At 39.2% G+C, this 14452-nt stretch overlaps 1 protein-coding gene across 1 annotated transcript in view; it reads right to left on the bottom strand.

Moving 5' to 3' along the window:
• Positions 1–14452, bottom strand: part of LOC127857770 (uncharacterized) — a 26990-nt gene extending 12538 nt beyond the window's left edge. Inside the window, exons 1-7 of the mRNA XM_052394428.1 lie at positions 14178–14452; positions 13468–13677; positions 11526–12548; positions 11122–11278; positions 9674–9828; positions 7959–8106; positions 6181–6332 (exon numbers count right to left, since the gene is read on the bottom strand). Coding sequence (XP_052250388.1) covers positions 6181–6332; positions 7959–8106; positions 9674–9828; positions 11122–11278; positions 11526–12548; positions 13468–13677; positions 14178–14238 — 1906 coding nt within the window. The 5' untranslated portion in view covers positions 14239–14452. The remainder of the gene's footprint in view (positions 1–6180; positions 6333–7958; positions 8107–9673; positions 9829–11121; positions 11279–11525; positions 12549–13467; positions 13678–14177) is intronic.

The following is a 14452-nucleotide window of genomic DNA, read 5'->3' as shown; positions in this document are numbered from 1 at the left end:
AATCAGATGACATGTGAAATATGTTACTTAGAAACGTGTACGTAGTAAGTAAGGATTAAAAAAACTGTTGGTTTTTTAAATTTCTTTTTTTGTTGGTATGTTTTTAATAGCATCGGGAACCGATCTTAAAAATACAGAACAATATGGTGCAGAATGAGCCATTCTTGTGTTTCCCACGGTATCCGGAGAGGCGCCCCCTCGGAGAAGTGCCCCCCGGAGAACTGCCCCCTTATTTTAAAGGGGGCGGAGATGTGCCCTCCAATCAAATCTGTATGGGCGGAGAACTGCCCCCTGTAAGAATTAAGTAGGCGAAGATCTGCCCCTCACAATAATTCAAGAGGCGGAGAACTGCCCCCTGTGTCAACTTCAATTACCATGAAAGTCGGGCCTCATCATCACACTTTTTTCCCGCAAACAGTTTCTCAAACAACGATGGTTTGTAATGAAAAGTTCAATGCAAATGGTGAGCAATCAATTACTTAAGGCGAGTACGTAGTGAAAACAATACATACGGGTAATTTTACGTTATACCCGTACCCATTTTATCCGGTAACAATTTAATTTCAGTACAAGTATATTTCCATTAATTGAACTGAATAACACAAATTTTCTACATCCACGTGATAATATTATTTAAGTCCCTGTGTACGCATCTGCACCAAACACTATACACGAATGCCATGTAAAAGTCGTGTTTTAATAAGAGCGCGAAACATAGTCGAGTCCACGCAGGAAAAGCGTGTGTGTTAAAACAGACAATGTGTCGTAACTGAATATAGACGTGCAACTAAGTGCATGTAGTGCATTTAGTACTTATGCAAGAAAAAATACATCAGAATTAATGCACACAAAAATATAGTATTGATCAAAAATAAAATAGCGAAACAATACGTAAATTTACTAATAATAACTTTAATTCAATAGGCAAAATAGATGATTATATATAGTATCTAGTGATATTTGACAGTCCATGTCGTATTTTATACATTTGACGGAAACAGTTTGCATTTTGAGAAAAGCGTGTCATGCATTATTAAAAACAAAATCGTTTTCAGTTTGCTTTAATTTGAAGTTAATTAGGCTGGCTGAGAACGTGTAACCTTTATAGATAAGCAGCGCGATCTTTTAATTGGTAAACCGGGTCGACTTTAATTGTTGAGCACTTGTTACCTTTGAAGAAAGCCGCATACGGGTTTATTATATTGAACCGTCGAAATCCGTAATTGGTGAAAACAAACAAATAAATTATTGTGTTCAGCTTGCATAAGGATGTTATAAATTGCATACTAATTGTTTATTTTAATTACGGGGAAATATCAAATACTTCAACCGCGAAAACTTTTTATTAGCAAAAAGGGATTTCTTTCTTAGGTGAAAATCACGTGATTATCAATATACCGACGTCCATGCCGAGGCAGGTATTTTTTACCGTTGTATACCTTTTATTACTTGTATATTATTTTGTAAATTTCGCTCACTTTCCAGCCATAATAGCAAGAAATTTACTGGCGTTTTTGTCATGGTCATACTCACTCTATATATCGACTTTACTCGCCGCGAAATTTCTTTATTTAGGGGGCACTTCTCCGGGTCATCAATTCTGACAAGGGGGCACTTCTCCGCCTCCTTTTTTTCAGCAGGAGGGCAGTTCTCCGCCCAATAAAAAACAGTGAGGGGGCAGTTCTCCGCCCAGTAAAAAATCTTTGAGGGGGCACTTCTCCGGGGGGCACCTATCCTAGGTGGGAAACCTTCCGGTGGCGGTCTGTTTGTGAAACCCATCATAATAATATAGAATAATATGGCGGCGAGAAACGTGTATGAAGTAATTGTGGATGAAAAACTGTTGTTTTGTCGGAGTTATAATCCTTCCGCGCATAAGGCTGCATGATATTATGATATAATGAAAAACAAAGGCATTACTAATGGGGGTTGTTGTGTTTATAATTGACCAAAGGTAATGTTCAATAAAGGAGACTTAATCTTATCTCGTGCTAAAAAGTTATGAACGCACAAACTCGATAAACCTCACGCGAAAGTCATATAATTTAGTGTCCGACCTTATTGCCCGAAATTCAAACTTCCGGAGATATAAATCTCTCCAGGTCAAACTCTCTTTAATAGACGATAACATAGTATTCTCAATACATTTAACTCTTATTTTAAATTTATCCTGAAGCTTAATTAGTGAAACAAAACTATATAAGGAAAATACGCGTTTACCCCACAATATATGGTGGTTTCGAAAAACATTAAGTTCTAAAACAGAAAAAGCGATAACAAACATTTCACTCTAATGCAAACCTTCAACTGAATCTTGATTAGCATTTTTTAACACCCACATATTAGAAGAATACGTATTAACCCTGCAGTATTCGTCGATTTCGTTAAAAAATCTGGTTATCCAACAAAAGCGAGCAGAAGGTATTACATTAGGCTACCCAGATGTTTATTTACAGCAGGCTACTCAGATGTCTACTTACAACAGACTACTCAGATGTCTACTTACAACAGACTACTCAGATGTCTACTTACAACAGACTACTCAGATGTCTACTTACAACAGACTACCCAGATGTCTACTTACAACAGGCCACTCAGATGTCTACTTACAACAGACTACTCAGATGTCTACTTACAACAGACTACTCAGATGTCTACTTACAACAGACTACTCAGATGTCTACTTACAACAGACTACTCAGATGTCTACTTACAACAGACTACTCAGTTGTCTACTTACAACAGACTACTCAGATGTCTACTTACAACAGACTACTCAGATGTCTACTTACAACAGACTACTCAGATGTCTACTTACAACAGGATTCTCAGATGTCTACTTACAACAGACTACTCAGATGTCTACTTACAACAGACTACCCAGATGTCTACTTACAACAGACTTCTACTTACAACAGGCTACTCAGATGTCTACTTACAACAGACTACCCAGATGTCTACTTACAACAGGCTACCCAGATGTCTACTTACAACAGGCTACTCAGATGACTACTGACAACAGGCTACCCAGATGTCTACTTACAACAGGCTACCCAGATGTCTACTTACAACAGACTACTCAGATGTCTACTTACAACAGACTACTCAGATGTCTACTAACAACAGACTACCCAGATGTCTACTTACAACAGACTACTCAGATGTCTACTTACAACAGACTACTCAGATGTCTACTAACAACAGACTACCCAGTTGTCTACTTACAACAGACTACTCAGATGTCTACTTACAACAGACTACCCAGATGTTTACTTACAGCCGGCTACTCAGATGTCTACTTACAACAGACTACTCAGATGTCTACCTACAACAGACTACTAAGATGTCTACTGACAACAGACTACTAAGTTGTCTACTAACAACAGACTACTCATATGTCTTCTTACAACAGACTACTCAGATGTCTACTTATAACAGACTACTCAGATGTCTAATTACAACAGACTACTCAGATGTCTACTTACAACAGACTACTCAGTTCTCTACTAACAGCAGACTACCCAGATGTCTACTTACAACAGGCCACTCAGATGTCTACTTACAACAGACTACCCAGATGTCTACTTACAACAGGCTACTTAGATGTCTACTTACAACAGGCTACTCAGATGTCTACTTACAACAGACTACTCAGATGTCTACTTACAACAGACTACTCAGATGTCTACTTACAACAGGATTCTCAGATGTCTACTTACAACAGACTACTCAGATGTCTACTTACAACAGACTACCCAGATGTCTACTTACAACAGACTTCTACTTACAACAGGCTACTCAGATGTCTACTTACAACAGACTACCCAGATGTCTACTTACAACAGGCTACCCAGATGTCTACTTACAACAGGCTACTCAGATGACTACTGACAACAGGCTACCCAGATGTCTACTTACAACAGGCTACCCAGATGTCTACTTACAACAGACTACTCAGATGTCTACTTACAACAGACTACTCAGATGTCTACTAACAACAGACTACCCAGATGTCTACTTACAACAGACTACTCAGATGTCTACTTACAACAGACTACTCAGATGTCTACTAACAACAGACTACCCAGTTGTCTACTTACAACAGACTACTCAGATGTCTACTTACAACAGACTACCCAGATGTTTACTTACAGCAGGCTACTCAGATGTCTAGTTACAACAGTCTACTCAGATGTCTACCTACAACAGACTACTAAGATGTCTACTGACAACAGACTACTAAGTTGTCTACTAACAACAGACTACTCATATGTCTTCTTACAACAGACTACTCAGATGTCTACTTATAACAGACTACTCAGATGTCTACTTACAACAGACTACTCAGATGTCTACTTACAACAGACTACTCAGTTCTCTACTAACAGCAGACTACCCAGATGTCTACTTACAACAGGCCACTCAGATGTCTACTTACAACAGACTACCCAGATGTCTACGTACAACAGGCTACTCAGATGTCTACTTACAACAGACTACTCAGATGTCTACTTACAACAGACTACTCAGATGTCTACTTACAACAGACTACTCATTTGTCTTCTTACAACAGACTACTCAGTTGTCTACTTACAACAGACTACTCAGATGTCTACTTACAACAGACTACTCAGATGTCTACTTACAACAGGCTACTCAGTTGTCTACTTACAACAGACTACTCAGATGTCTACTGACAACAGACTACTCAGATGTCTACTTAGAACAGACTACTCAGATGTCTACTTACAACAGACTACTCAGTTGACTCATTACAACAGACTACTCAGTTGTCTACTTACAACAGACTACTCAGATGTCTACTTACAACAGACTACTCAGCTGTCTTCTTACAACAGACTACTCAGTTGTCTACTTACAACAGACTACTCAGATGTCTACTTACAACAGGCTACTCAGATGTCTACTTACAACAGACTACTCAGATGTCTACTGACAACAGACTACTCAGATGTCTACTTACAACAGACTACTCAGATGTCTACTTACAACAGACTACTCAGTTGACTCATTACAACAGACTACTCAGTTGTCTACTTACAACAGACTACTCAGATGTCTACTTACAACAGACTACTCAGCTGTCTTCTTACAACAGACTACTCAGTTGTCTACTTACAACAGACTACTCAGATGTCTACTTACAACAGGCTACTCAGATGTCTACTTACAACAGACTACTCAGATGTCTACTGACAACAGACTACTCAGATGTCTACTTACAACAGACTACTCAGATGTCTACTAACAACAGACTACTCAGTTGTCTTCTTACAACAGACTACTCAGTTGTCTACTTAAAACAGACTACTCAGATGTCTACTTACAACAGACTACTCAGATGTCTACTGACAACAGACTACTCAGATGTCTACTTAGAACAGACTACTCAGATGTCTACTTACAACAGACTACTCAGTTGTCTCATTACAACAGACTACTCAGTTGTCTACTTACAACAGACTACTCAGATGTCTACTTACAACAGACTACTCAGTTGTCTACTTACAACAGACTACGCAGATGTCTACTTACAACAGGCTACTCAGATGTCTGCTTACAACAGGCTACTCAGTTGTCTACTTACAACAGACTACTCAGATGTCTACTAACAACAGAATACCCAGATGTCTACTTACAACAGACTACGCAAATGTCTGCTTACAACAGATTTCGCTGACGTCTATTTACAACAGACTACCCAGATTTCTACATACAACAGGCTTCCCAAATGTCTACTAACAACAGGCTACCCAGATGTCTACATACAACAGGCTACCCAGATGTCTACTTACAACCGGCTGACCAGATGTCTACTTACAACAGACTACCCAGATGTCTACTTACAACAGGCTACCCAGATGTCTACATACAGCAGGCTACCAAGATGTCTACTTACAACAGGTTACCAAGATGTCTACTTACAACAGGCTACCACGATGTCTTCTTACAACAGACTACGCAGATGTCTGCTTACAACAGTCTTTGCAGATGTCTATTTACAACAGACTATCCAGATGTCTACTTACAACAGACTACCCAGATGTCTACTTACAACAGACAACCCAGATGTCTACTTACAACAGGCTAGCCAGATGTCTACTAACAACAGGCTTTTAAGATTTCTAGTTACAACAGGCTACCAAAATGTCTACTTACAACAGGCTAACCAGATATCCTCGTCGTGCCCACAGTCCGTGACGCCCCAGTTCTTGGACATGCACTGACCAATATCCGCTTCCCGGCCCGAGCACTGAAGGTCATCCAGCCACTGTCGGCCCGCCCCGCCCCCTCCCGTGTAGAAGTAACCACTGGACATAGAGCAGAACTATGTTTAACCACTGGGCATAAAGTATAAATGTGTGTACCAGTAACCAACCAATGTGGGTAGTAATGTGTGTAACCACTGGGTACAAAGTAGAAATGTGAGTAACCACTTGACATAGAGCAGAAATGTGTGTAACCACTGGACATAGAGCCGAAATGTGTGTAACCACTGGACATAGAGCAGAAATGTGTGTAACCACTGGACATAGAGCCGAAATGTGTGTAACCACTGGGTATAAAGTAGAAATGTGTGTAACCACTGGACATAGAGCCGAAATGTGTGTAACCACTGGACATAGAGCAGAAATGTGTGTCACCACTGGACAAAGAGCAGAAATGTGTGTAACCACTGGACAGAGAGCAGAAATGTGTGGTACCACTGGACATAGAGCAGAAATGTGTGTAACCACTGGACATAAAGCAGAAATGTGTGTAACCACTGGACATATAGTAGAAATGTGTGTAACCACTGGACAAAGAGCAGAAATGTGTGTAACCACTGGACATAGAGCAGAAATGTGTGTCACCACTAGACATAGAGCAGAAATGTGTGTAACCACTAAGGGTATATATGTGAGTAACCACTAAGCATAAAGTAGACATGTGTGTAGATATAACCTATAGGCATCGAGTAGAAATGTATGAAACGACTGGGCATATAGTGTAGTAGAAATGTGTGTTACCACTGAGGGTAGAAACATGTGCTACCACTGGGCATAACGTAGAAATGTGTGTAACCACTGGACATAGAGCAGAAACGTGTGAAGAAGTAACGACTGGACATAGAGCAGAAATGTGTGTAACCACTGCACATAGAGCAGAAATGTGTGAAGAAGTAACGACTGGACATAAAGCAGAAAGCTGTGACACCAATTGGCATAGAGTAGAAATGTATATAACCACTCGCCATAGAGTATTAATATGTGTAACAACTGGACAAAGAGTAGAAATCTACATAACCACTGGGCATAGAGTAGACATGTATACAACCAATGGACATGTAGTAGAAATGTATATAACCACTTGGCATAGAGAAGAAATGTATACAACCACTAGCATAAAGTAAAAATGTGTGCAGCAGAAACCACTGGGATTAGGGCAGAAATGTTTGAAAAATCTGGGAATAGAACAGAAATGTGTGTAGAAGAATCCATTGGGAATAGAGTAGAAGTTGGTGTCCTTTATACTCAAGTCTTTATGATATAATATTATGTAATCATGATTATATATATTTAATTTCACAAAAATTATTCAAGTCAAATTCAAACACAAGCTAGTTCTTTCAATTCAAATAAAAAAATGCGGTAAAAAACGTTTCAAATATAACATGAATAAAAAATACAATTTCGGTTCATCTCAATATAACTCGTTTTTTGTAAAGCATATAAACACAAGCATTTGCATCCACTTGTGAGATGCATTTTGATTAAACAGTCCCTCAAATTATCATAGCAATCTAAGGCATGTATAAAAATATTATTTTGATTACTTCCTTTATCACACACTGTTTAAGCATATGAGCACTAGCATTTGCATCCCTATGTGAAACCAATTTTGTTTAAAAAGTCCCTAAGATATCATGTTAAGCATTCTGGCGCGTTCAAGCTTACGTCACGCCGAAGCCCAGCGCCCTGCAGACGACCTCTGCCTCCCGCCTGTCAAAGTAGTCGTCGCAGACGGTCCCCCACTCGTCATTGTAAAAAACCTCCACGCGCCCCTCCCTCGGGTCTGTCGTCCCAACTAGTCGCAGATCGGTAGCTAAAAATCAAATGTAAATAATTTTAAGATTGTTTATTAATAAGGTATCGCAAATGAAATAAAATTTATAATTTTTTCGGGGGCAGATCTATATGAGGATGCGTTTTTACATTTATTGATTGGTCGAATTTTATTTCACTAGTGATTGTTGAAACAGATATGTCATCACAAGTTGACCAATATTACCCATAAAGTCGCAAGTTTTTTATACCATCTGTTAAACAACACCAATTCATAACTTTGTATTTATATGTATATGTACATGTGAAACAACATCAATTTGTATGTATTTATATATTTATCTAAAAATGTATTAATTAAGGATAGAAATAGTTACAAGGCAACTATGTGATTGTATATAATTTTTACATACTGTGTATTTTTGGACCAGTGGCCTGTATTTACTTAAATAAAATTGTTTGAGTTTGAAAAAAAAATGATGGACAACATTTAAAAAATGTACGTATCTTGTCACTGAATGGAAGAATACAAATTATATTTTTTTGTATACGGTTTGATTTTTTTCCACCAGTAACATGCATTGAAAATAAATGTCTAACATTATATCGGTTGCTCTCTTATACTTCATTATTTTGACGATCTTTCAAATTTGCGAATCGTAATACAAGAAGTTGTGTCTGACTTCCTTACGCGGATCTAATGTTAATGACCGCAAACATTTAGACTTATCCTTTAAATTAGGGATGGGAACGAATACTGAAAATGATTTTCGTATATTCGTTTGTCCTTATTCGAATATATTTTAGCCTTATTTTAAAATGTCCGGACTTATGACCATCCGTGCAACGTACCACTCCATATTGTCACAAATATCACTATCAAACGTATCATACGCACAGGCGGGTACAAGGGGGGGGGTGCGGTTCTGGACACGGCGTACGCCCCATCCCCCCTTAAATCGACAAAGTAAAGACAAGTCATTTGATGTTTCACACTTTACTAGATCTAAATGAATAAATCTATTTAAACTCATTTTTCTTCTTTTTTATGTCTTCCGGCTATATCCATCCGTATAACGTATTAACTATGCACTTTTTGGCATTGTAGGACGGTACTTTGATGAAAGTACATAAGGTGTGACATACTCGAGAAGTCGATGTCAAATCCTTCAAAATCACTATAATCTTTGAGCTTCCGGGGGGCTTCGCCCGCCTGGACCCCCTAGCAGAGCTTTGCCCTGCATCCACCAGGGGCCCTAGCGGCCCCTGGACCCCCAGCAAATCTTTCAATATCACCACCTAACCAGAAATCCTGGATCTGCCCCTGCGATACGTATAATCCATTTATTTTCATTTAAAAAATTGCTGAATTCCACGCACATGATCTAAGGCAATTATGCATATAACTGTATCTGGATTTCCATTGGTTGTTTTTCACTCTGACTTTTTCGAAGCCGTCATTAATCATATTTCATTTAGGTATCTGATAAACACGTGTTCCAGTTCTTTACATGAGCCGGTCCAATCAAAACGTTAATTTATATTCTTTGTAATTTATAGCGTATTAAGTAAAGTTGAATTGACAAAGCAAAATCACTTTTACGTACAGCAATTAACCCCGATGTCCCTTGAATGCGGGCAAGTGGATTGTTCCCACGGCCCTGACCTGCAAAGGTGAAGGTCAGCCTCTACCCCGTCACAGTCCAGGTTGTCAACCATCACCATCCCCTTCCCGGGGCCGTACCTACTGGGGACGGGATCCCTGAGAAAAATGAACATTCACAAACATGATAATTTTCACAAGAAGGTAAACTAGGCGACTCTTCCGTGTTGTTTATATTAACCCATTTATGCCTAGTGGACTCTCCCATCCTTCTAAATTGGATCAATTTATTTCCAAAATGAGGGATGTCTAGTATATTTATTTTAATATTTAGAATAATTCTTACAGAAATTCCTTTAAGCAAACAGCGCAGACCCTGATGAGATGCCGCATCATGCGGCGTCTCATCAGGGTCTACGCTGTTTGCGACGGCATTTTTTCTAGATGCTAGGCATAAATGGGTTAATAAACTTAATACTAGCCGGAGGTGCGTTAAGTTTATAGTTAAATAACTTTATCATAAGTAATAGCATTTCTTTACTTAAATAAAAACTCTCGTATGTAAAAATTTCGATGAGTACATGATGCATTTTCAATTATTTTGAAATTACATGTATATGTAAAAGATGTTTTTTTTTTGGTATTATCTTAAATGTTATAGCTGTAATTTTGTTAGCAAAAAGAAAAACAATAACAAATTCATCGCAATACATGCATAATCACATCTTTGGATCACATCACATCTCTCACAATCAGCCTAACATCTTTTGGCCCATTCATTCGTGGTCAAAATGACTGGTTTATATCGATGAACTCGTGTGTGTTATTTCTAAGCTTAATATTTTGAGTTATAACGAGTAACATTTATTTAAAATAAGTTTTTTCGCAAAAGGTTCTTAGTGCATAGTTCAACCATTATGCTGATATATTTTAAAGAAGCTCTGACGTAGTGAAAATAAGCATGCACGTGGCCAATCTCCACGCAGAGTTGTCGTTCCTTGCTCTCACAATCAATTCAGCCATGCTGGCTCCAGTCAAACCTCTGCGCGGAGGTTGGCATGCTTTTGAAATACAAATAATGCTTTTTTTGCGAATCTGAAAACCTAATCGGTTATTGGATAAATAAGTGTTGACGTAACAATCGTTTGATTTATTTTTTGCAATCAATCAAAAAATCATATGAACCTCGCTCTGTGAAAATAAGTTTTAATTCATGTGCGTAACGTGTCTTCCCAGATTAGCCTGTCCACACCGCAGTGGCTAATCAGGGACTTTCCGCCTAAAATGGATTTTTTTTGACGAGACTTTCTTCACACGGAAAACAGCATACAAGCGGAAAAGTGTCGTGCCTGATTAGCCTCTGGACTGCAAAGGCTAATCTGGAAGAACTCTTTGCGCATTTTTTAAAATACCCTTTTCACACAGCGAGGCTTATAAATATATTCCACCTACGCAGCTCCGAAGTAGAAGCCGAGCAGCCGACACACGACGGCGGCGTCCTTTCTGTCGAACGCTGCGTCGCAGACGGTGCCCCAGTTACCATGGTGATACACCTCCACCCGGCCATTCGCTGCAGAACTGCCACCCACCAAGCGAATGACGTCATTAGCTGTGAAAATGACGTCGTCATTTAAGCGTATTTTTTGTATTTGAATACCATTTTGAGTTCGTTACATTCATAAGACGGTAAGTTACAATTATCGTTAAATATGCAAGCAACAACAATGGGAAACTGGTAAATGGATGGGCTGAAGAACGCCTTCTTGGATTTGCAACAACATTCGGGCAAGCTTTCTGTTATTGTGAGGTTTAAAAAAGGAACTTCTTATGTCGTCTTTCCCCGGCTCTGCACTTACCATTCGTTAGATCCAAAGACATTCCAAGCGGTAGTGCGAACGAGTCACTTCCCATCATACCATAGAAAACAGCACCAAAATCGATATTCTCGCGATGCGTGATGTTTAAATCATTCCCTAGACCTGATGTACCGGCGTCGATGACGTAATAATCAAAAAACGTTCCAGTGAACACATGAACTGATGACATAACGTGTAACGGTTGTCCGTTAATAAGAACGCCGTTCATTTTCGCCGCCGGCAGTATAAGTTTCAAATCGCTCCTGCGCACTGATGGTATCCGAAAGTTGTAGGAATCAATAAACTGGGTCACGGCTGGTATTACGGTCATGGCCGGTCCGCAGACTTCCGGTGCTGCGTTTGGATCTGATGATATGATATTGGTCACCATGACCGGTCTGCTCGACTGCACGATAACCACAGGATCCGATGCGGGGTCATGTGGAAAGCTTCGGTCGTCAAACCCACCAGCGGTCAGCGTAGTGGACCAACTGCGTCCGGCATGCGTGACTTTCACGTTGGCACCATCATCACGCGCAATAATACGTACAGTGTTCAAACATGACCGCGCCAAAGGCACTATGTAGTCCGTCTGCCATGAAATAGCCGGCGTCAACTGTTCCACTATGAAGTCGCAATCTTTGGCTACTTCCGGTATATGCGCACACTGACTTCCGGAAGACGCAAACACCTTGCCGTCGGACTTAATCACCGTCCCGGTCAGATCGCTGTCGCTCTGTATTTGCCACGTTTGAAAGCTGTCCAGGACCTCTCGTATTACCTCGCCGCTGCTATACACCAGTCCGTTAAACGTCACGTTGCTTGTCGTCCTCAACGAGATGGATACCGTAGTTCTGTCAGCCGCCGGCGACACTATCAGCTCGCTCTTCCGGCCCGGATGGGAGACGACCATGTACTCGTGGCTAAGGCTCTCCACCGGAAGTGCAAGGAACGCACCGACGCTTGGACTGGTGTCGTCAATAACAACGATCGAGATAGGTTTCTCAGATTTGACACGGATGCCTATTACCGGAAATAGAACCATGGAATCAAATAACAACGCGTTGTAAGAACAACAATCATTTTGTATAATAGGTATTTTCGAATCATTTTAATAAAGTTAACATTTATGTATGACATTTTTGTTGTTTGCAGTTTATGGTTTGGGGCGCTTGTGTTGATTAACACAATCACCCATTTTGATTTATGCGTTACACAGGCAAGACATTTTTGTGGGTGTATTGACTTAATAGATTAAAATGCGTACATTATAAACTGATGTAATGCATTGCAAACTGTAAATGTATACCCAGACATGTTACAAATAATTAGTCTTCGAATGTCACTTAGAATGACATCTTGCTTTTACATCTCATAATTTGATTCTAATAAATGTCTTTGTTATTTCATCTAAAAACAACAGCGATTACAGTTATATTGACGGGTTGTTTCATGTTAAAATTTATATCACGAATTTTCTTTCCGATGTGCGTATAGTTTATTACACTAGCTATTGCGCACCTAGTTTAGTTAACACGCAAAAAGTAATATGAAATATTAGCTCCATCATGTATAATTTCACATTCAGCACCTATTCAGGCGCTGAATTCGGCCATCTCGGGAATGTATGTCCGAAGTTCATTTTTTACATATAGCACCCATGCAGTAGCGGGACATTTACATGTTTGCATAGATTTATAAGAATTATGTTGGATCGGTTAAGCGGATAATTTTAACCAACACACCTAGGTAGCGATCGATAAAACTCCAGTTAATAGTTTTAAAAACCCGAAAGTTATTCGTTTATCGTTAATGAAATAAGTTTATGTGGTAGTTATACCAATGTTAAACATGTATTTAGAGCGATATTTAATGTGGTGGTGACATACATCGCAGTTATATGTTTTTGTTTTCAACAAATGTGAAAAATTGAAAGTTGAACCTTTGAAGGAAATCTTGGAGCTGGTTTCCCTAAGTGTAGACTCCATCCGGGTTTCTATCAAGCCGGGTCCAATGCTCAGCGTTCGCTGGTATCCGATAAATGGCGCTTCGATTGTAACCGTCGTTGTGACGTCACTGGAAATTTGAAGCGTCGCCGACCCGGACGAAATTTGTTGCATGAGGGCAATTACAAAATCCTTTCCCTTGGAACCTTGTGGAACAAAACTTTGAGTTGAACTATTAAAGCTAGGGCATCGGAAATACATTTATAAAGTGGAACCACACCAAGAATTGCATGTATAGTAGGATTTAAAAAAAGCTTATGGAACAACTAAATACTTTAAATGAAACAACCGTATACAGTAATAAATCGCATTTATGAAAATACTGACTTTTAGCACGTATAATAAGTCATAGTATGACTCGCGAATATAAACCTGTCACTATTCGTCGTTTTACGCATGATTATATCACTACCGTGACGACGAATATATGAGTTTCGTTCTCGACTCGAATAAAATATATAGAGAAAGAATATCACACCTAAACTTTGATTGCATCATTTTACTCACTTGCTCGAATTAAACGTGAATAAACATACAGGAAGTAATTTAAACGATAACTATATTAAACACAATTCACACGTTTCATATCATGTTGGCAAACTTCATTAGGACAAAAATAATGACAGTACTGTATACGTATACTTACTGACAATTTCAGCATTAACTACCATCGACAGCAACAGCAACAGCAGCATCTGATATCGCATTCTTAACCATTCAAACCCAGACACTCACATGTAAAATGCGTAACAGAGAACCGAGGCTTTTTCTTGGTCTTCGAAAACCCAAAACAATTCCTTTGAATATTCTCGAATGTCTTCGATGCAAGTTACAGATAACGATAATAATGATAGACGTTAAATATCCCAAAATGTCACCGATGCAATTCACAGATAGCACAAAAGCTGCTTGAAATAGAAG

The sequence above is a fragment of the Dreissena polymorpha genome, chromosome 14 (genome assembly GCF_020536995.1).
Source record: "Dreissena polymorpha isolate Duluth1 chromosome 14, UMN_Dpol_1.0, whole genome shotgun sequence".
Taxonomy (NCBI): domain Eukaryota; kingdom Metazoa; phylum Mollusca; class Bivalvia; order Myida; family Dreissenidae; genus Dreissena; species Dreissena polymorpha.
The sequence above is the reverse complement of the archived record's forward strand: the minus strand, read 5'-3'. Positions and strand labels throughout refer to the sequence as shown.